At 43.5% G+C, this 23,735-nt stretch overlaps 1 protein-coding gene and 1 long non-coding RNA gene across 3 annotated transcripts in view; both read left to right on the top strand.

Moving 5' to 3' along the window:
* The first annotated feature begins 1,080 nt into the window (after positions 1-1,080).
* LOC136018761 (uncharacterized) lies at positions 1,081-8,361 on the top strand. Of its 2 annotated transcripts, none has more exons than XR_010614561.1 (3): positions 1,081-1,113; positions 6,975-7,102; positions 7,798-8,361. It is a non-coding gene; the product is annotated as an uncharacterized LOC136018761 (long non-coding RNA). The 2 variants fall into 2 exon arrangements; XR_010614562.1 differs by lacking the exon at positions 1,081-1,113 and adding an exon at positions 5,531-5,571.
* Positions 8,362-8,558: 197 nt separating this feature from the next.
* Positions 8,559-23,735, top strand: part of SMAD3 (SMAD family member 3) — a 74,311-nt gene continuing 59,134 nt past the window's right edge. The window contains exon 1 of the mRNA XM_065688182.1: positions 8,559-9,127. Coding sequence (XP_065544254.1) covers positions 8,922-9,127 — 206 coding nt within the window. The 5' untranslated portion in view covers positions 8,559-8,921. The remainder of the gene's footprint in view (positions 9,128-23,735) is intronic.

Here is a 23,735-nt window from a genome sequence, read left to right as displayed (position 1 = left end):
GACCCTGATTTCTTGCCTGTAATGCATTTTGGCTCAGGCCCCCCCCCAATAAAGACGCCAGTTCTCTTTTACCAGCTCCCTCTTTCCTCTGTAGGCGTAAATTACATTTTACTTTCTCTAAGTGGGGAGCTGCAAACAACTGTGGTGCCTTTGGGGTAGGCGGGGAAAAGAAGTATTGCTGATTCTAAATAAAAGTTACTTGTCAGATCAACCTTGATAGCAGAGATAATGAGGGTGATCACATGGGAATATAGATTCAGGGTTTAGTTTAATCATCGTTCCGTATCAGCTGCACTGATCCAGTTCTGCGTGACTAAGTCAGATAAATGTTAGGTAACTGAAATTCTTTCTAGCCTCCTTACTTTGCACTCCCCTCTCCAGCACCCACAGTATTTGTTTCAGTGATTTTCAAACAGGTCCTATAAAGGACATCTGTAAGTGCTGATAAGTAAACAGAAGACAGACTTTTCGTGAAGAGGTATCTGAAGTTAAGCCATGAAAGGAATTTCTAAAGGCAAAAAGTAAGGTCATAAAAATCACATGTGCCTTTGAAAAGCTCTATCAAGGCTGTACCCAGGTGTCTAAATTGGCTTCCATTAACTTCACAGGGACTCCTGAGTGCTGAAGGATGTGATTTCCAGTTCTACCCCCAACACAGGGGAAGGGGGGGGGAAGGCCATCAATACTGAAAAAATTGCTCTTTGATACATTACAAAAATCCCTGTAACCAGTGATGTGGCATTACAAAACCTCATATCAAAACCAAGAAGCCTTCTATAGGCAGCCTTGAGCTTTGGTTTGAAATCTTGATACAGATCCAAATTATGCTGGTTAGCTCATCCTAAAAGAAAGAACAAATAGTGCCGGATCCCAACATGTTACAATAAAGCAGCGTTTGAGGTTTCCTTAATTTGTTCGGTATCTCAGGTAAATTCATAATTAATTGTATTTTCTCCACAGCTCTGGTTTCTTCTGCGCCTCTCCTACCTCTCATGAGTTTGCTGCAAGCCTTACACAGGTGATGCTTCTTAAAGCCCTTAGCTCCCATATAATTGCATCAGAACCTCAGCCTTGGTTTCCTTACATTTCATCCTTTATGGGGGCCAAGATAAGGTAAGAAACATGAACTCTTTGAGATGCAAAAAAAGAAAACTGCATTATTATTTTAATTTAATTGCTACAATTTCAAGCCCATTTGATCATATGTTAAGGTCTTGACTTGGGAGTTTGGAATGCTTGCATTGGTAATTCTACCTTTAGCCCCCATACCAAATACTGTGTGCTTAAACTGAATCTGATGTGAGTTTAGTTTTAATTTAAGGCAGTCTGCCCAGATTTCTTTTCCCTCTGCTGACAGACTTGGCAATGTTTTAGCAGGGCCCTGAGAGCGTTTCAGCCTCACTAGCAAAGAGCCCTCACACAAAGCACTTGATTTCCCCCCAGAACAAATAAACAAGGAGTAAACATCCCTCCTCTCACACACACGGAGCAGGAGCATTTCTTTGTGATTCTCTTCCCCTTCTGTGCTATTCCTGTAGCTTAAAAAGGGCTTGAGCTTTATGGAAACTTTACGTAAAAGCAAAGCTGCATTTTTGCAAGGGTAAGCACCCAGAACAAGACTTAAAGAAAAAAGTAAACCCAAGGTTTTCGTATGTGTGGACTCTTTCCAGTTCAACTGTGTTTGAGGATCCCCATATCAATGTGGCTGTGCCCTCTCCAAAATGCAGTGAATACCCCAGCAGAAAAGAATAGGCATTTTGTGATGGTTTGATTTTCCCTTTTTTATGCCTTTTTTTCCCCTCACCCCTGAAGAATGCACTTTCTTGGGTTACACATTAAGCTGTCAGGAGGCAAAATCAACACTTGGGATTCTACATGCAGCTTGAAAAGTTTCTCCACAAAGCATGGCTATACAGAGCTTCTGCCATAAATCTTTGAGTTGTTTTTCTTATCTAAGCAAGCTATGTATAAATATTAACATATTATTCATGCGCAAATAATTCCACACCTGACTGCTGCTGCCTCAAAGAGGATTCTTGTTTCAGATGAGGATGACAGTCCCTTTGTGGAGCCTCGACTGCATTTCAGGTTAAAAGAATTAAAATGAAAAAGAGGGTAATGGCACGTCTTAATGAAGTAAACCTCAAAAATGAAGAAACAAGCAGCTTCTAACTGTTGGTTTTAATGTAGAGAAGCCACCAGATGAAAACTACTGGCTAAACTCTGTAGTAATTGCAATTAGTAAGCTCTCACTTGATTTTGGTGAAGCAGGGCTGAGATCCAAAGCATCTGTTCTCTGGGGAGTGTGTGTGTGTGTATGCATGGTACAAGCAGCCTCAAGCTCTGCCCAGGTTCAACATAAATGTTACAACAAGCAGAGGGTGTCTGAGACACAGAGTTTCAGTCTGGATGGGTGCTAGGGGAGCAGTGCCAGGGTGGGTTCTGCTACCCAAGGTTGTAGCTCGGTGGTGGGACCTCCCCTGCACAACATGTGAGTTTTTCACTAACGTATTCCTTGAGAATCCCCCTTATGCACAAGAAGAAAAAGTATATTCCTTCAGAAGTGGATTCTTCAGCAGTTGTGGACAAGAGGCCATTGCAAGTGGAACAGGAGAAAACAGGGGCCTATTCATAAAAATAGTATATTTATATTTACTTGTTAAAAGCCTTTGCTCAGGACCTTTTTTAAAATTCAGCTGGATATGAAATGCCCGCTTCAAAAGCCAAAATGAAGACTTTAACAGATGTGCCCTGGCAAAGAAAAGGGTGTAGGCACAGCAAGGAATTCAGAAGGGGTAGACAGTCGTATATGGACACAGGAAAAGAATCTCAAATAAAACACTTGTGGCTGGGAGCTGTTTTTGTGTTACCTGTAATGAGTCTCTGTGTTTGGGGCTTTGGGGCCTGGCCTATTCCTTTCTTACTTCTGGCTTCAGCTTTTTTTACTGGTGCTTTTTGTACCACAAGAAACTGTACAATTTTACGTGGACTTCAGTAAGTCTAGCAGCCAGAGGATGGAAATGTCTTACAAGGAGCAAGGTCCTTATAACTGAGAGTATGGATCTTCTTTGAACCATGTGGCATACTTTAAAAAATACCAAACTTCACGTTCAAGACTTGGAACAGGCAAGTGTGTGTGCACAGTGTGTGAGCAACAGCCTGACAGCAGCTACTTGTATGCAAAGTCTTGGCAGTGCTGAGCATTTGCAGGTGCTGCCTCCCCGCAGCCCTGGGTGTTGAAAACACCCCACTCCATGCTGTCAGGATATCTGCATGGCCCCGCGGATGTCTCTAGTAGGCAGTTTTATCTCCAGGTTAATTGAAAGCATATTAATTTCAAGCTGTTAGCATGTTCGTACAGATTAGATCAGGCCTTAGACAAGTGATTGTGGTTCAGCCAAGGGCTCAGCCTCAGGAGGCTTTTGTGTCCCTGCACACGCCTCTCCTGTCCTCCGAGAGCTGTGCAGGGGAAGAGGCCATGGTGTCCCCAGCAAGAGGCTTTATGGTCTCTCATGAAACAACAAAAAACCTGAAACAACAGAACTATCCTCCATACTGTCGACTGCCATCCCCCATCACTTACTGGACATGCGGAAAACATTTTAAGAGCTAGCATATAAGGTTAAGATTTCAAAGCCAAGCCTTCAATGAGCAGGGGAAACCAGGATTAGGACTGCACTTTTCGAAGCTCTGCTACATGTGTGGTTTTCAGGAGGCCCTAAAAGGACGTCCCGCTTTATTGAAGCAGAGCTCTCGGCAGCTTCCCGTGCAGCTGCGTGTGCCCTGCTGCAAACCTGACCCCAGGGGAGCAGCCAGACCTCCTGAGAGCGAGGGGCACCCAAAACCATGCACCGTTTTAGGCTGAAGATGCTTCATATCACACGGGAGCATTGTGTTGGAGAGGGGACAGCTCCAGTGTCCCAGGAGAGCACTTGCCTGCTCTAACCACAATACTGCCCTTTCTCTTCCTGCATGATCACCAGGTGCTGCCCATGTTGTAAAATGAGTAATGAGGGAATCTTACAGGCACCATTGGACAATTTCAGTTCATCTTTACAGTAGCTCTGTGTCTCAAGTGGGACACGGGGGTCTAGTGAAGGCCACTTGTAAATGTAAGTCAGGAGCAAAGAGGTCTTGCCGTGTAGCAATGGCCTACATTCTGCAAGAGTCCGTGGCTTTCCAGGGACATCAACCCCAGTTCAGGAGTGCCTACACAAATAATTGCCCGAAACTGGGAGAGCGTATTAGAAGAAGGATCACTCTGGACATGCTGCTGCTTTGTATTTTTTCCTTAGGCAAGAGGTACTGCCATAGTCACAGACAGGATTCTGGCTTAACTAGACCTTTGGTTGGAGGTGGTTCTGTGCTTTTTACACTATGGAACCTCTTGGAACAGGCAGGTGAATTAGCTTGTGACTCTTAAGTATTATGAATTTTCAACAAAGCAACTTTTTATTGTGTATATGTGTTTTCTCATATGTAGAGAAGAATAATTGCTGCACCCTGAAAGGGTTTGTCTGAGCTGTGTATTTCACAGTGCTGAAGTTAACTCTGAAGACATTAACTTACGATGACCTTGTTTTTTTCGTGACTCACACCAGAAGTTATTTTCCTGTAGGTTTGTTCTGAGTGATTAAGATAGGTTTGCTTGCATATAAATGCTGTTCTACATATATATATTACCTTAACCAAGGAAAGCTCCCACACTTTCCCTTGTTTATGCATACTGTATGTGACATAGATTCAAAGTTAAATGTCGTAGCCCTTATTTACAAGTTAAGTTATGAATATAACCCAATTTAAAACTAGCTCCTCACTTTCACTGCCGCCTATCTCACCCTCACCCTTTAGTGTGGCTGCTCCTTATGCAACGTGGAGCAAATAGAGTCGAGGAGGTCACAGCTCTCTTAGCTGTAGCTCTAATAAATCCCATTTTGCTGTGAATTTCACAGGTTGTCCACCTGCTTCTCGGCTCTCTTGGTCAGTGTCGTTATCAAATTGCTTTCCATATACAAGTATGACCACAGAGGAAATTCTACTTAATATTTCAGTCAGGGAGTGAAAGAGTGATGGGGCAGTACATCAGAAGCTGGTTCTCAACCACTCCCTGATTTTCAGACTAGCCACAATTGCATGTCAAGGCAGCCTGGAAGCTGTTTCAGCAGGCACCAGGCTCCCCTAAGACCTGCCTGTTGGCTGAGCATAGCAGGAGAGCTCTGGCCAGGCCTCCTCCAGCCCGCCTGTTCCAGCATGCCCCAGAACAAGGGGTGTTGGGGAGAATGGTGGCAGGTGATGGAACTGGCTTCATTTCTGCCCCCAAATCCCTTGCTCCCTTCTTTCTACTTGAAGGATATAAAGGGAAGATAAGGTGAAGCACAGAAGCTGTTTGTCAGTTTGAAGCTATTAAAAATACTTCTAATAAAGGTGCACATGTGCTTGTGTAAGCTTTAGCAAACACCTTCTTGTTTCTCCTGCTAATTTTATATTGTTCCTGAATCAGAGCCCAGTTTTTCTCCTTGTGAAAGTAAAGTTCAAGTTTTGTTCCTATTCGTTGATCCCACTACAAACAAGGTATGTAGAGATTAACTTTACTAATTGTTAAGGTCTTAGTCTATTAGTAGAAGGTTTAGGAATGCAAGATAGCTCTAAAGGGTATTGTTTTTGTCTTCAAGTATAGGAACCAAGTAGGTGGTTTCCTCACATTACTGCAGACTATATACATGTTTGGTTTTCATTCAGGGCAAACCACAATTAGTACTGAACCTGTGCTCTACCTCAAACAATGACTTTTAAAAAGCAAAGCAAAAATTATATCACAAATAAATGCATAAACTTATCCTGCCCAGAGATGGCTTCCAAGACGTCAGACGTTTGGTAAACCAGTAAACTGATCCAGACCATGCAAAACTGGGAGAGTCCTGTCTTTTCCTGCCTGTTAATTTTTCCACGATGAGAGTGTCCAAAGCTCTCTGAAATAAAGGATTACTGTGTAGGGGTTCAGAAAGTCAGGTTTTCATAGAACAGTTCATTCCAACAGGTAACCCCGGCAGGCACACAGGCTTTCCCATAAAATGTAATGTCCCTAATCTGGAAACTTTATTCTGTGTTCCAAACCCAAATGTTTATTTGTTTTCAGTAGTGTTCAACAGTGCTGCTGTGAGTTTAGATTGGGGATTTAGTTGCCTATGCCTCATTTACAAGATTGTAAGCAACCGAGACCCAGTTTGGTTTAGCGTTTAGCAAATTCTATTCACCCTTTTGCCACTAAATCACTGTACAAGTGTGAGCAAACCACTCAGCTCTTTCCCCTCCTTCCCCTTATTCAAATTTACCCAGTTGATTGCTTGTGATATGACTGTAACAGTGAAGATTAGCCCATGAATATGTACAGAAAATTCTGGAAGCCTGAATCCAGGTCACAGCATGAATTCTGAGTGCAGAGATGAGATTTGAGTATTATTGCACACTTTCTGGATGAAAAATGTAGGGAATAGTCCCCAGGATTTTCTAACCACAACTAGAGGGAAACAGGTAGAGTCCCAAGCAGAAATCCGCACTGAGATCACCCTGATATAGTACTGACTTGCCAGGTCTGAGAAGGGTCCTTCATGCTCAGTTGTCATCTTCTGGGCTTTTAGGTCCAAATGTGCTAGGCCAAGATAAAGAAAATAGAAAGAGATGACTTTAAACTTCCCCACATTTAAAATGGTAATAAGTACTTATTTCTGCATGAAGAAATGCACTTCACCATCTGTGTTTCACTTGGTTCGCATATTCAGGTTATTCTCTAAAGTCGTGAAAACCAAGATTTTACGTGAAAGTTCAGATTCTGATCACCACCTATCAGGAGCTAAGCCTCTTCTGCAAACACAGTAATTTAATCATTTAAGTCAGTAATTTAATAATTTAAGTCAGTAATTTAATCATCCTGCTTTTAGCGTAATGAGTGTCAAAAATGTCCTGCATTGTTTCAGAGGTCTTGAGGAGCTACTTCCTCAAGTGATGCTGGGATCATCTACAGGGGTTCCACATCTCTCTGCTTCAGGCACGTCAACCAACGCAGCCAAAAACTGGGTCAGGGCAATGGTCCAAGATTTTAGTGGTGAGCCTCCAAAATTCGAGACACTCTGGGAATGCACGTTGGGAATAATCTGAGAATGCTGGAGAAAAAGGGGGGAAAGGAGTATTTAATTCGTACAATATTGGTATTTCAGAATTTGCTCCTGTCAATTCAGACCAAAGCACGGTGTTTGTTTCAAACCCATGTGAAAGCCAAGCCTCTGAGCCCCAGACGCTGTCTGAACCCCTAGGTTCCTAACTTGCCACAAGGCAATCTGTAGGGCTGGCTGCTTGGAATCCGCAGGCACAGGAAAGTTTTGGATGCCGGCTTTCGAGGAGTCTCCCCACTGGGTTGCACTGGAACCTGGAATATGAGCATGTGGGTTGGCAAGAACCTGTGTGTCTGCGAGCTGCCGAGCAGCCCCGGGGCTTCCTGAGCGCGGGCTCACCATCATCTTTTCCGACAGGCTGGAGACAACTGGGAGGTGTGTTTTGGGTCAAAGCCTCACAATTTGGGAGCTGGGTCCCTCAAAACTCTTACCCGTTGTTCCTGGGCTGCTGCTGCAAGGGGCTGTGTTACCGATGGAGTTCACCAACATGAACCAGCCTCAGTGGAGGCTCGTGGTGACTGTGAGGTGCCCCAGCCGCCTCGCTGCTTGCCTCAGCGCCAGTTTGGGGTGGTTTATCAGAGAACTGGAGCCCTGAGGAGCTTATGGATTGAATTTACCTGTTTTTCAGGGCCCGGGCCGGCTTTCAGTGCAGAGGGAGCGATGGTAAAGTCTGACAGCCCAAGTGTGTGCAGCAGGAAACTGGAAATTTACCTGGATGCTTCCCTGAGTCAGCCAAACCCGAAGCATCTCCACAACACACCTAGATCTGAACCCACTGACAGAAACATTCCGTCTGAGCAGGTCTGCTGGTAAACATCTCCAGGGAGTCATCTGTGCCTGATACAGGGCAGACATTATGTGGGTACCCAGTGCTCGGGGTGGAAAGTTGAGGGAATGGAATAGTAAATGCAAGGGGTTGAACCAAACCCTGCTGATTGTTTGAGCACGACTCGACCAGGTTGTGTTCAGCTATCTCTGTGTGGAAAAACACCTTTCCGCAGAGAAACAGCTGTGGTGGGGCTGCATCCATCCCACCCTGCCTGAGGACCCTTCACGAAGGGGGCTTTGCCATTTGTGTTTCTATTTGCTGATTTCCCCCTCGAACGGCTTTGCCTCAGGCTCCTGCTGTTGCCTGTGGGCTTCTGCGGCCCCGAGGAAGGGAAACCCGCGCCGGGGCCTGGGCTGCGGGGAGCCCGAGGGGCGCGGGTCGCCATGAGGGGGCTTTCCCGCCCTGCGCTCTGAGGGGGCGCGCGGAGCGCGGCTGAGGGAGGCAGAGCCCCGGCCCGCCCGGGCAGCGGGGGCCTCGGCCGGCGGCGGGGAAGGCAGGGGGGGAGCGGAGCTCCCGGCGGGCCGGCCGCCTCCCCGCCCTCCCCCGGCGGCGTGAGTGAGCGTGTTTGGGAGGGAAGGAGGGGGTGGAAGCCGGGCCGGGGCGGCCAGCAGGCAATTTGCATGAGAGACAGACTGGGAATGAGCTGGAGTGGGTGCCGCTCCGCGCACACACAGCGGGGCAGCAGCGGGAGGAGGGAGCCGCCGCCGCCGGGGAGAGGCGGCGAACTCCGGGCAAAGTTTGGTGCCGCGGGCCCGAGGTGCTGAGGCACCGGTGGGGCGGGCGGGCACAGCAGCGCGGAGCAGGGCCAGGCCAGGCCACCGCCGCCCGGGGCCGGGCTTTGTGCTGCCCGCGGCGCGGCGGGGCCTGCGCGGAGCGGAGCGGAGCAGCGCGGAGGGCGGCGGGGCGCTGCCGGGCGAGCCAGCATGTCCTCCATCCTGCCTTTCACTCCTCCCATCGTCAAGCGGCTCCTGGGCTGGAAGAAAGGGGAGCAGAACGGGCAAGAGGAGAAATGGTGCGAGAAGGCGGTGAAGAGCCTGGTGAAGAAGCTGAAGAAGACCGGGCAGCTGGACGAGCTGGAGAAGGCGATCACCACCCAGAACATCAACACCAAGTGCATCACCATCCCCAGGTAAGGGGGGCCCGCGGTGGTGGTGGCGAGCGCCCAGAGCAAGGGGCACCGCGGCCTCAGTACCCCCGAGGCGGCCCTGGGGTGCCCCTGCGGTCGCAGCCCTCTCCGAAGGGGCTCGGCATGCTCTGCACAGCCTGGCAGAGGGCTTGTTTTGCTCCCAGCCCCGCTGCACTTAGGTGCGGTGTTAGTCCTCTCCTGCATGCTCCATCCTGGGTCTATATATAGTTTAAGAAAAAATATAACTGGCTAGAGAATTGGATTACTGTCTAGTAACAAGAGAGGAAGAAAGTAAGAGGGGAATGCAGGGGAGAAAATACGTCTCCAGCCGAGATAAAAAAAAAGTTGGAAGCGCTCTGGATTACAGTTACACTTATTATTGTGGATACTCTCATTGTCAAAAGTTTCAGCGTGGTCTCCAGTACTGTTACGTGCAGATTGTCTTCTGATTAATGTATCAGGAAAATGGTTTTGTTTGGGTTGCTTGGTTTCTTCCATATTAGCTAGACAGATATTACTCTGAAGAGGTGATTTAGAGCCCTGCTGTGCATATGTTTTCAAATTACTTTTTAAACCGGGAATGCAAATGGAATGGCTGAAGGGGATTGTTCGGAGTGCAGCAAAAGCATGGGAGAGGGGATAAAACTTGGGGTTTTCATATTCTTTGAATTAACATAGACTTTATTTTTAGCCTCCATTCTGAGATCGATCCATAAGACCGTCATAAATCATAAAGGACGTGTATATAAGTATCCCATCTGAGAAAATATTTCCCAGTCGCTTTCAAATAGCTGGCCCCAAGTGGTGTTTTATTGCTGCAGATCTGTTGCTTTCAGTGAGCTCAGCCAGATGACTGCTGATTCTGTTACTGTTTGTTGTTTGAGGGTACGTTTTTTTTCGTTAAACAAAGGCCAAAGTTCATCCCAAATATTTGACTGCTGCATAATTGTATGCTTCTGCTTGAGAAGATAGCTCTGTGTGTGTATTCATGCTTCTCTCTCGCACAAACAAATGTATGCTTTCTTGGTTGTCACAATGATTTAATATGCAGTAGCTAATACAAAGCAGCATCTGTTGCATGAAAAAGTGAAACAAGTAGCTTAGAAATGTAGATGTTTGGAACTCCTAACATTTTCTTCTAGCTATGGTACTGGGGGTTTTAATTTTTTAAGGAAAAATAAAGTCTCCTCATCTTTTTTGGTGGTGAATGACTGATTGTGGCGAAGATTTTGGTCAGTAACGCGAATAGACACCTCAGCCTTTGTTAGTTACTCTGGCTTTGCCTAGTTGAAGCAGAAATCAAGACCTGTAGAGGCACCACCTGATAAACACGCCTTAAAACCTCTATTTTTCAATTCTTGGTAAGCAGTGTGCTTTCCACATTGATAATACCCTGTTTAAACCACTTCCCTGAAACACCATTTCAAAAGAAGAAAATGACTTGAGCAGCCCTGTTGCTATGACCTGGGTATTGTGCCTAGCTGAGGCTGACCTGTTGGGGAACAGATCGTGAAGACTCTTGGTACTTCTTTTGCTAGTAACAAGGTGGATTAGATAAGGGAGGAAGTTTTTGACATTTTATGGTGCAGAAGAAGCAAAGAGATGGGTGGGGTGAGATGCTTTCATTTAGAAAAATCATTTTCAATCTTGAAAATACCTAACAACACAGATACCACATGTGTGAATGCTGTCACCTTCAAAGACTGTCCTGCTTGTTCCTCCTGCACAGAAGTGGATGTTTCCCCTAGACCTTGCTCTGTTACAGGAGATCTGTACAGAAATTAAAACATCTCATGTTCATTTATGACACAGAGCCTGGATCCTGCAGATCTTAAACTTTGTTATGGGAAAAGTGTCAGCATATTCTGGTGGTAGCTCCTTCTGCCTTGGCACTAGTTTTTAAACATGATACTTTATATGTACTTTTATTGTTTGGGATGTATATTACAGAGGGGATGTGGTTAGATTGTACTGGACCCTCTTCAGCAGCGTATTGAGAGGTTAATTTATCAGAGGCTAGGGAATGGTGGGGAAATGTGAAACAGCTTGTCTAGAAGTCAGTGGCAGATCTGGAACTATAACCAGGCCTTGTGACTTCAAGTTGTGTGTTTTCTGGACTGTGCTCTTTATCCGAATGTGTCTGTGAATCTGATTACCATGTCATTGGAAATTAGTGCTTGCAAGGCAATTTAGTATGGTTTTAGTTTGCGTGTTGTGTTGGATTTTCTTCTAATAATTCTACATATGTCATTTTACTATTTACTCAAGTATGTTGGGGGGAAGGGAGGGGGAAAAAACATCTTTAAAGATCAGTTCGTGTTGTGCATTCTCTGTAATGCATCAGTAGACTGAACTACAGTGGAGCTATGCCAGTGATGACTGGCCCAGCAGGGGTAGGGTAAGTCCAAAATTAGCTGTTGTATCCATGAGACGAAGCAAGGGTTAGATGTAAAAGTGCTTGAGCTTTGCTGAAACATGGCTCATGGGACTAAGGGCTACACAGCAAATTCTTGTAGTGATCAGGTGGGATTCTTTTAAGAAAGAACAGAAAAATAATTGTTGTTGTAGGGCTAAAGAATTAGAATATGAAATTTATTCCTTCTGTCACTTTCATCTACTTGGAACTGGAAATACGCATACTGCATTCTATCTCCTGACATTATTAAACAATGAATAGTTGCTTGTGTACTTGTTCAGCATGTATAACACTTTCCAAGTGCTCCATTTGTTAGATGGTGTGACAGACACCTCAGGCCCTGGGTTTTCTGCTGGAAGGATGTGTTGACAGGCAGCAAAAGGCTGGAGGGACCTTCAAGGATTCCAGTGTAACACTCTGCTGGCAGGATTTTTCCTTTCTGTTTTTTTCCACCTGAGAAACCATCCAGTCTCAGACCTTCTGATTGTTTCTTGTGCTGCAGTTACTGGGGCTGGACAGAGTGGTTCCTTTAGAGGACCTTCCTCCTCCCTCCCTCATCTGGCACACTGCTGCCAAAGCCCATCCTTCCCCAGAAGGGAGCTCCCTTTAAACGTCTGTGTACCAAGCTGGTGGGCTTTGGTGTCAGGAGCTGACCTGGTGAGTTGTAGCAGGCTGGGGCTGTGTGGCAGAAAGACATGTTTCATACTGTATTGGGAGGTAAAGTTGAAATCACCCATTCTTTTGCCCATTAAAATATATCCTTTTTGATAGTTGCCTTGATCTTGGAAGCCCAGCTTTCAGGATGGGCATTTTGATGACTTTTCAGACAGGCTTGAGGGCAGTGTGCTGTTAGCATGTACCCCAGCACAGGCAGGTTTTTGGGTCTGTGGCCTCTCTGCTTTGCTCTGTGAGCAAGCTTCGGTCTGCTCCAGCTACTATCAAATATTTTTGATGGCTCTGTTCGCTTCTGAGACCAAAGAGCATGGTAAGCATGGAATGGTGGCAAAGTCTAGCTGACATTAGTAAAGAATTACATATCTACAGAGCCCTGTGGACTTGATCCCTGTGAGAAGAGCGGAAAGTTTCTATTACCATTTCTGATGTGAAGGAAGGCCGTACTGTTCACCTGGCAAAACTGTCAGCCTTTTGCCCTAGAAATAAAATTCCTCTGAATTGTGATGAATCTTTAACTCTTAACCTATATAAGGGTCTGAACTGCAGAACATGTGATGAGCACTTAGCAATTTCAGAAAGCTGTGCAGTATATATAGTCTTGCTGGTACGTGATGAGATAGTAAATGCTTTGTTTCAAGAGCTTTAGTGGTACTACACATATCAAGACATAAATCTCAGGACATTTTGTAATACATTAGCATATGCATATTTTTTCTTGTGAACTTATTACTGTATTTATTTCTTTTGGTATCAGGAGTGGTTTTAGGGGAGCCAGGAGTCCTGTGTATAAAGAACACCTCCTTTTAAGTGGTGTTCTTTTTAATTTAGAAAATAGTTTTGAAAAGAGGTGGGTGTTATTTCTTATGGAACTTATCTGATAAGGATAGAATGTACCAACTGAAATGGTAACATGGCACATTTCATTATTAAAAGCAGCTGAACAAGGTGTTCCTTAAATGATTTACATTTTGGTAAGGAAAGCCAGGGAGAATACATAAGTGATTTTAGGAGCATCTTGGGTGTGAGCATCCCTTCTGTTGTGTTGGGAGTTGATGACATAATATTTACAAGAATTGACCATGCTGTTAGGATGGCCTGGAGACCAGGAAAACATGGACGCTGTAAATATGGGAACTGACAGAGGCTGTTGGCAAGGCCATGAGGTATGTTCTTCTTCCGAGGCTGGTGCCTGCCTGGTGTCAGCAATAAGCAAAAGTCTAGTAGGAGGTTTGTGTGTCCACTTGCATATGTGTGTATTTGTTTTAAAACCAGTTTTAACCTTCCTTGTTTTCAGTTTTGGCTTGTCCCTGTATGTGACGAGCTTTAATATTGCATAGACTTGTTTAAGACTGTCTGCGCTTTAGCTTGGCATAACAGTGCTGCACTAGAGATAATTATAGTCCAGTCCCTGTGTGCAAATGCTGCCCTTGTACTTGCTGGCTCCCTGTTACTGGTAATTCTACTGCTACAAAAGTGTGTCCACTAACCTGTGTACTGACCTAGCTTTATGGGCAGGTTTTTACAGCCCTGTCCTAATCTTTGTGCTGTCACAACCATCCTGCCGTTCCACGTGAGCTCGCTCAGCTGTGGCAGCGGTAGCTGCAGGGTACACACTGCTTTACAAAGCTGCTGGGAGCTAACTTTGTGGAATTAGTGTGACTGCAGATCAAGTCTAAAGGTGAAAATACAGTGAGTGTACATAGGCCTTTAGTCACGTGTGCTTTCTGCCTGCAGTCTTACTTGTCCATCAGTGCCTTTCTCGTCTTCCTCCTTGTTGTCTCCCCAAAGGTCAAACCCCCTTCTTGGGACACAGAGGTTTCTGCTCCTCACAGCCCCTCCAGCTTCTCCCAGAGTTGCTGCCTCTTATATTAGCCTGGATAATAGCACATGTGGTTGACTTTTAGTCAAACTAACTACTGTTTAGCTGAAGCAATAATGTTGATACAACCGTTTAAGGAGGAACTACACATTTGGTTTTGTTAGCAGAGACGAAGGGACTGGGGAGAGGAGAAGGAAATGAGGGAAGAAAGTGTTGCCCAGTGTTGCAGTCCTTTCCCTCAGGGTAGCTGCTGCAGGAATAGCACATCAGACCCAGCCCTTAGCAAGATGTCTTCTGAAATTTGTGGTGTCTCTGTCAGCAGCCAGTATAATTCAAAACCTTTTGTCAATGTGTATTTATCTTTTTTGTTCCTGAGCTGTGCAGGCCAGTTAACATTTTGCATTAAAACTGGTGGTAAATCTCCTCTTGGCCTGGAAAGACAACTGCAGTGTTTATATAAAATGCTATGGGCTAAGGGGAAGAATGTATTTTACCATCTTTTGAGAGGGTTTCAGGCATTCATATATCTGCCTTTTTCTTCTCCCCTTTCTCAAGAGACTAAAATATTTAAAATAGCTTCTGAAAGGAGTCACGAGATTCTCGTTATATTGTGTAGTAAGTGTTGAATCTTTATGAAATAAAATATTTAAAATGGTTGCTTAACTTTTATAGTATTAGGAAAAGACCCTGAACATTGCAGTCATTTAAATATAATGAGAAATAAATGCAAAAAATGGATGAAATCAAGAAATACACACTGTATGGGATTATCACATCAGGGATCCAATTAAAATGAGCCCTTCTAATAAATATTGGTTTAATAATGCAAACTTGTGATTGCTGTATTATTGCAACAAAAATAAAATTAACAAGATTTAATGGACTGAGCAGCCATTAATTTTCACTTGTTAATTTATTAGGAGCTTCTAATGCTGTTAGAGGCACAGTAATGTCATTATCCTGCATGAACTACTTTATGAAATAAATAGGGCCAAACGGTGCTTGAATTAAATTGAAATCAGATTTTATACCCAAATTATCTTTTTCTGTTCTTTTATTATTTTTTTTTCCTAGCTTTCCTCTATTGAGTGCAATTAAATGTTCAGGGATGGGATGCAGCACTCTCTTCCAGTAAGGCTTATGAATAGTCCTCATTAACTTCTGGCCTTGTCTGCCTTGATGTGCTGTGTAAAAAGCTTTTTCCAATCCAAAGCTGCTTGTGTTGATAGGCACTGAAGAGAGCAGACAGGAGCAAGGGAATAAAGACAGGGCAGAGGTTCTTGCTCAGACACTCTGGTTGTTGTAGGCTGACTCCACCAAGCTCAGCAAATGTTTGCTAATTACGTTTTGCTACATGTGACTTGAGTCCAAGCATAAAGGCAAGGAAGCTGTTAATAATTGGGCTCTTGTACTTGTCACTGGTAGCACAACTCTGTGTAAGAGACAATAATGTGTCAATTGCTGCAGCTAATACTGCTTTTAAAGATGTTGTGAGGCCTCTTAGACCTGATCCTCATTTGCTCACCCATCTCTTTACCACCACTGACAGAATGGTGGGACTTGTGGGACTTGCCCTTAGGCAAGCAGGGAAGGTTGATTGCTACTGGTACTGTGGCTCCATAGGAACAGAATAAAAAGCCAGAGCTCTCTCTTTCTGTATTAAAGGCTTGATCCTTCAGAAGCATACAAATATGAGGAGGAATAAATTAGTTGTGCATAGTAATAGGAGCCCTGCTTAAAACAGGAACTGTAACCTTAATCTTCAGAAGAGCCCAGCCAGGTAAGAAATAATGCTGCTCTGCTTTTTAGAGGTTCCCCCAGGAACTGTGTGAGCCTCAGAATAAGAAATCTTCATTGTCAACTAAGAAGCTCTTCCCTGTGAGGGTGCTGAGGCGCTGGCCCAGGCTGCCCAGAGAAGCTGTGGCTGCCCCATCCCTGGCAGTGTTCAAGGCCAGGTTGGACACAGGGGCTTGGAGCAACCTGCTGTAGTGGAAGGTGTCTCTGCTCATGGCAGGGGGTTGGAACTGGATGAGCTTTAAGGTCCCTTCCAACACAAACCATTCCAGTGTTCTATGAAGCCCATTAAACCTAAGCTGCTGCAGCTGTGCTGTTTCAGGTGTCCAGATTCACTTGTGTAGCAACAAGGGAGGTTTCTCTGTCCTGTGTGGCTGTGTGTGGTGCAGGCAGACTTCAGGCTGTTCAAAATGAGTAGGTCAGGAAATCTCTGGGATTGTGTGCCCCAGCAACTGCTCCAAGTATTGAACCATCAGTCCTTTCTCTACAGTGGAGAATCTCAGCATGATTGAGGATACAAGCCTTGCTTACATCAAGAGTATGCTTCTGAAGCCGCAGGTCTTGGTGGATAGAAGCAGCACTGGGGAAAGAACACTGGGAAGCATGGGGAGAAAAATGCTAATTGTTCCTTGTGAGTTTGAGTCTTCAGCATTTTGTGTTCAATGTTTTTTGAGTCTTCAGCATGCTTGTGTTCAGCATTTTGCTGTTGCACAAGGAGTCAATTTTATTGCATTTTTAAAGTATTAGGATCTTCTGTTGATGTGGAAGACATGATGAAATTGCAAATCTCACTGGTGAGCCTCATGAAATTCACTTACTCTTCACAGATGTAGAACAGTTGAAGTTCACAAAAGTACTGGGCTTAGTAGAAGACAACTTTGGAGCATGAGAACACCTCTTTGGTTTTGTGTTCAGTCTGCAACTATTGTTGCTTTATCTACTTAACAGCTAGAGAACATATTTTTTTCCCCCCAATTTTCCTTTCTCTCTATACTAGATTTTAAGTGTTGCTGTGTGGGAAGACAAAGACCCAACTACAAGCATCTTTAATTTTGCTACACTCAGAAAGACCAGATGTGGTTTTTTTTTTTCACAGGGATACAAAGTCTGTGGTTTCTATACATGTGGAACTGTACAGAAAAAAACTTTTCTTCTTATTATTTGTTGAACAAATTGTTGTTCCTCTTGAGTCAGATGCATAGCCAATTTACAGCACGTGTGTAATAGCATCTTAAAAATTGTATCAGTGTTTAAAAAGCACTCTTTGCCTATAAGAAGGGCTAATAAGCACCTGGAGTCTGAATCTTTTCCCACTTCTTTTGCATTTGTGTAATTACACGGATTTCAGTACATTTACTTCTGATTTATATGCAAGAGAAAGGAGAGTCAGGTCAGCACAAGAAAGCAGTGAACTGAGAAAGGAGAAGAGAGGTGTTTGTAGGTTGAATATTATCCATTTTTCTCTTTTAAATTCAGGGCATTCGGGGCTTCTGTGAGTTGGTCTTTGTAGGACTTGAAGCCTGCCCACCAGAGCCTGTGAGACCTGAGGCCTCCAGAGCCACAAAGACTGGACTTGTCAGCCCTGGGCTGGAAATCTGTCCAGAAGCCAGACAGAGTTTAGCTGGAAGTTTGTTGAAAATGATACTTCTCTCCACAACATCTCATTTTCAGAGGAGCTCTCGCTCCTGTTCCATGGAGAGTTTCTGGTGGGCACTAGTGTGGCTTGGCAGAGGTTCTACACATGTTGTAGCTGAGATACCTCTGGCAGTGGGTTTGGCATTGGCAGTGGCTCCTGGTCCTGTGTAGAAGGTGGCATTTGGCTCTTCTCGCTGTGGTTTGTATCTTTTTCTTTCTTTGTAACCAGCTTGCATACAAGTGGTGAGGCCCTTACAATGTGCTTTACCCTTCCCACCTCCTCTGCTACACAGCTATAGAGCACAGGAAGGAATAGGGTTTCCTCTTGCATGGCTTAGATAAAGAGCACCCACAATTACAGGCCTTGAACTCAGAGGAGCTCAAGGTCTGGTAATAGCTTGACCCTCTCTTTCTCCCCCCATGGTCAGCAGCCTCTTGGAGGAAAGTTCTAGAATTATTATTGATGTTGGTCTGGAACCTTCAAGCAAAGCTGCAGTGAGACCACATCAATTACCTTGTAAGATGAGCTTGGAATGGTGAAACTTGCATGCAGTTTGGCTAATCTTTCTCCATATCTGCTTCTTGGGCCTAAATTTACCTGATTTACTGACTATAAGCTTCACCACAAGTCAAAGCTGTCTTACGAGCCTGTTTCATGGTACTGTTCTTTGTTCAAAATTTGGTGGCATTCTGTTTTTTATGGCCCGTGGAGCTTTTGCAGAAGGTGACTGTTAGAATGGCAGAAAGTGGCATCCAGCTGGTTTGAAATCACTGCATTAGAAACCAGCTTTACAAAAGAAATAACTGTGATTTTTTTAAAGAAGTAGGTAATCACTGTCTGATTGTCAAAGCTAATACAACTTTATAGCTGATTTCTGTCACCAGGAAAAGTCTGCCAGCAGTCTGCACACTGCTTTGAGCTTTGCTCTGAATTAGATACCAGAAATAACTCGTGTGTAGGTAGACAGCTGATCATTGAAGCTTTTTCCTATATCTGGTTTAGCTTGTTTGGTAGAACTATAGGCTGAAAGTTCATGTATAGAATTGCAAGTGCATATTTATTTTTCCCAAACATAAGTGAATTAAGACAGGTTTTCAGTTGTGGATTACTGTATAATGAATGTGCATTGTGGTTAGGGAAGACTGAGAACAGCAGGGTTTGTTCCATACCGCTATGGAACATTGAGCAAAAGGTTCCACCTGCTTGTACCTTACACTTAACTACCTAGCACATACAATACTTGCCTCACAAGGATGTCAGAGAATTTTATAGCAGTTGTGAAAAGCTCTTAAAATCTCAAGAGGTGGACTCTGTTGCAAAACCCAATACTTTGCTGCTTAAAAAAGCTCTCTGTTGCTGTTCAGCATCTCACTTGTCCCAAGAAAGCACTTTTCATTTTTGTTGGAAACTTTCTTTGAAAATATCCAAGTGCTGCGTCAGTGAGAATATTAGAATTCCGTAGATGTTTAGTGGTAAACCTTAACTGGGTTTGCATAATATTTATCTATTCATCTCTGTGCTGGTGCCTCCTGTACACATGGAATATTTTGACTGGTTGATACACATCATACCACAGTGGTCTGCTGCTGAGCTTAAGTTTGGAGTCTGTTAGCACAAGTTCAGGGGAAACGCTATACATGTAGCCTCATGTTCTCATTTAAGGGATATTATATAACCATATGTGAATTTAATGCCATCCAAATACAAAGTGTTAAATGAAAGAAATGTGTGTCTGTCAAGCAATTGTGCTGTTGTTCGTGGACTTACACAACCATAACCCGCAGCAACACCAGCTGGAAAAACCAAACCTTTCTGTATCTATAGCTGTGTCTTACTGAACATTTTGGCAGCCACCAACAGTGCTGGGCAGTGTCGTGGTTTGCTTTAAAACTCCTTTGCAACCGAAGACTTCTGGTGAATTGTTCCAAATGAGATGACTGAAAGCTAATAGCTGGCCATCTGGCTGGAAACAACAGCATTAATTAAGTTTTCTCTTTTGAATCATTTACAAGTTAGAAATAAATGCTCTTTTCAAAGGTACTGACACAAGCTGAATTTGAATTCTTGCTATGGGAAACAGTGTATTTAATGTATCTCCTCACTAAAATTAATGATTGAGAAATAATGCTTGAGATCATGATTACTTAGATTTCCTAAGAGCAAAACAATGTCCAGATCAGTCCTTGTGTATTTTAAATGGTTATTTTCTTTGAAGGGCAATGTTTAAGCTCCAGTGCTGTCAGCGTCTCTCATTTAAAAATAATGAAGTATCTTTATATACAATATTCATTGAGTCCTTTTAAAGACATTTTCATTATGGTCGTTCCATAACCTGTTGAAGGTCCCATGCACTATTGAAGAGGGAGCAATTGTGACCTCTCATTTTAACCACAGATCTTAAAGTCCTTTAGAGCCAAAGGATTTATACCTCCTTTTGCTGATGAGAAGAGTGAAGTCCTGAGAGCTTGGGTGAGTTATCTGAGGTTAGTGGGGGGCAGAGGCAAAGTGACATTAAGGGTGCAAACATCTTAAGACCTGCTGCAGTGTTCCATATACAAAATAGAAACACTGCTCTTGAGGGTGCATCTACCAGTGCTCTGGATGGAAAACAGGAGTCAGCTCTTTATGCATTATACCAATAAGTCATAGTATATTCATAATACAGCATTGATAATTATATTAATAAAACTAATTTTCAGTGAAAAACAGGAGGAGGCCTCTAGGATTTTAGAATTACAGAATGGTTTGTGTTGACAGGGACCTTCAAAGACCATCTAGTCCAGCTCCTTGGCAGAGCAAGGGACATCTTTTATTAGATCAGGTTACTCAAAGCCCTGTCCAGCCTGACTTTGAGTACTTCCATTGATGGAGCATCCACAACTTCTCTAGCAACCTCCTCGCAAAGAAAGTATGAAAGTGCTGAGGATGCACCTCCTTGGGTACTCGAGATGGTATTTCATTACGCTTGTGTATTTTCCAGACTCATCCTGAGTACAGCTCCTTATTGCCTTGATTTTTCAGTGTCTGAAGGGTACCTAGCAATTCCTATTGGCATGTCTGAGGGCCAGAAGAACAAGATTTAATACAAATCTGTCTGAAGTACTGCAATTCCTGATGATTACACTTGGAGAATATGTGTCTTAGGATATCAGAAGAGCTCTGTAGCCATTTAGATACAAGGAATAGTGTACAGTCAAGAAGGGAGAACCTTTGAGTATAAGAGTTCTCGGTTAAAAGAATAGTTTCATGTAAACATCCCCTCAGTTTGCTCCCTTTAATTCCCCATTTTCTGCTAATGGTGTCTGTACTGTAGGGCATTGGTGTGCCAGACAAATGAACCCATATAAGCAAGTGAAGGTCTGGGAAATGATGGCTTGAAATTGAGTTTTGTAAGTCACTACTTTGCATGCCAGGCTCAACTGGTTTGAAAGCCCTGTTGAGATAACTGCTTCTCAACAGGAATAAAAATAGACAGTTCAAGTGTTCTGATTTTAGAAGAATAAAGAAGCATTTATTAGATTACAATTGGTTGATGACTTTGAAGCTGGAGACAGTTTTATATTACAGAGCCTTCTCACTGTGCTTATTCTCTCAGTTCCCGTTCTTTTCCCCCCCCCCACCGCCTTTTTTTCCCCTCTCTTTTCTTGCTTTCTATTTTTAGGCTGGCATTTCAGTTTCTGCTGTACCGGCAGGGCAGCTGTTCCAGAAAAAAAAGACAGAGGAAAGGTGGGAGGTAGAGCTAATAGTGTAGCTAATAGCTAACAGACTAATAGTCTGTTATTAATTTGGCTTTGGGGTGCTTCCGTTCAAAGGTTATGTGTTTCCAATATATCCGATAGTCAATAAAAGAGCTGCTTGAAGCTGTTCAGTACATGCATTTTGACAGTCCTTGTGCACTTCACTAGAAGAGAGGAAAAGTGGGACGTTTAGGACTGGAGAGAGGCCATTAGTTTTAACACAATTTTTTGCATGTTTTATATTATTTTATATGTATATATATATGCATATTTTTTTAAATATGTGTGTATGAATAAATAAACCGTTTTGTCCAGTAGAATTAGCTTCAAGTAGAAACTGGTATTTTAATAAACCATTCTATGGAGGAAAAGAAGAAAGTACTGTAACTTCATTAGAAAAGTGATAATGGTCTATTAACATTAGAACAAAATATGAACAGCCCTTGTTTAGTATGTGCATGTGCCTACATAAGTGAGCTAATGGTTCTCCATCAGCTCTAATGCTGATCAGAGATTTGAGTTGCTTCAAGGGCTTAAAAGCAAGCAGCAGGAATTCCGTAAGGATGGAGTAGCGGGTATGTATGGGAGATTCCTCCCCTCTGCCTGGTGAAGAGGGGATTATTCTGTGTGGCCCTGCTGAAACTGTTCCATGAGCTGCAGCTGACCACAGCTGTGAATCTGTGACTTGCATTCTCCTGTGTGTGGTTTTCTTTGTTGGTTTAGAGTTGGGGTGGGTATTTTTGTTTAAATGTTATTTCTCTTCCTTGTGCTGTGTCTTACACAACAGGGAAAGATGCTTGTTTGGAGAGCAAGGAAATGAACAAATTGTTCTTTGTTATGAAAGCAAAAAGACATTACTTAGTGTGACAGTATGTAAAACAGTCCAGGCACAGGAGTTCTTGGGTTTGAAGCTGGAGTGGGCTTTGATTTTTGTTGCTAGTTCAGTAAGTCACATATTTTTTCATCTGTGTGCCTTGAGGGCTGTCAGGTTTGCAGTCCAGAGCAGCTCTGGATTCACATCACTATGAGAGAATAACTGAGAAAGCGTAAAAGACTTTGCCACACTTTTGTGTTAGAATCACATCTTGATTTTACAAATCACATCGTATTTCAGCCTTAATTCTGGTTTGTAGTCACTGTGCTGCTCGGAGCTATGAGGAGTATTTTTCTAGGTTCATTTGTGGGTTGAGTGTTGTCAAAAGCTGGCTGAAAGTTGGGCCAGTGTAACTGTAATGTAATGTATTGCTATAAATTAAATCACTGCAGACTTATTTTTAGAAGAGAAGGATTATTTCAAAACACAGGAACTTTTCTACCAGTGATTCAGTAACTTATTCTTGTCAGTTAAAAATTGCACCTCATGTTGAGTTGGATCCAGCGCAAGCTTGCAGCATTGTTCTTAATTTTTTATGGTTTCGTAGCAAGTGAGGTTGTTACTCAGAGGTATTTACCTTCTTGAGAAGAAACTTGTCTTTAGACTAAACAGTGAAACGTGCCTCTTGATTCACAAAAAATGATAGGCGCTGCTTGTTTTGTAGCTATCGTGGGGCCTGAGGTCTGCTGCTTAATCTAAAGTTGGCAGTCCTTTGGGAATGCAGGGTACAGGCTTGCTCATAGGATAACCTTTCTCCAGTTTTGTTTTCTGGTGTTATCTCCTGGCACAAAAGACTGGAGGAGGAACAAGCGAGGGAAGCGTTTAAATTTTACGTACGTTTCTGTCTGTTGCAGTAGTTTTTGGGAACTGAAGACGAGGTGACAAAGGAAGCTGTGTCCCTGTGTGTTGTGCAGTAGTCTTCATAGATGAAGCTGCTAGCGCAGGAAATCTTAAGGAAGTTTTCCATGGGCTGAGGAAGGGGAAAGCTGTTGTGAAGGCGTGCAGTTGGCTGGCAGGCGCCTCCAAGGCAGCTTGCTGGAGTAACTTCCAGTTGGTGGAAGTTGAGATTGCAATAACCCCCACTTTTATTTGTCAGTAATTTTTTGCCTTGTACTTTAACCTCAAATGTTTTCTTAATATGCCAGTAAATGGCAGAGAGGGTTTGGACAGAGCAGGCATCTTGGGCTGTACTTCTGTGTCTCAGTCATGGTGTTTGGAAGCCAAGTTAATTTTAACAGAAATGACAACTCCACATTATCTCATTGCCATGTACTTTATGCAGTCATATCTCTACATATTATGATAATGATACATCAGTAACATGATTTTCTTTATGGTTTCCACTTCTACAAGCATAGTTCTTGTTACCTACAAACCACTGCAGGAATATTACTCACTTGGCTGAACCACTTGACTTTGAAGAATGTGACTATGATGAAGTGTTTTGTTTTCTCACATCCTACACCAGTGACTAGTAGTTTCTTGTCACTTGCTTCCAGGGACTCTTCAACACAAGTTTGTGGCTTTAGTAGCAAATCAGTATGTTGTGATTCCTTGGTGAACAAGCATCTAAGCTTATGCAAAGCCATTACAATTGTCCATTTGGTAACTGTGCTTCCAAGGTGCCTCTGAAGTAGGTGAGTAGCACTGAAGATGTGGA

The sequence above is a fragment of the Lathamus discolor genome, chromosome 8 (assembly GCF_037157495.1).
Source record: "Lathamus discolor isolate bLatDis1 chromosome 8, bLatDis1.hap1, whole genome shotgun sequence".
Lineage (NCBI taxonomy): Eukaryota > Metazoa > Chordata > Aves > Psittaciformes > Psittacidae > Lathamus > Lathamus discolor.
The sequence above is the reverse complement of the archived record's forward strand: the minus strand, read 5'-3'. Positions and strand labels throughout refer to the sequence as shown.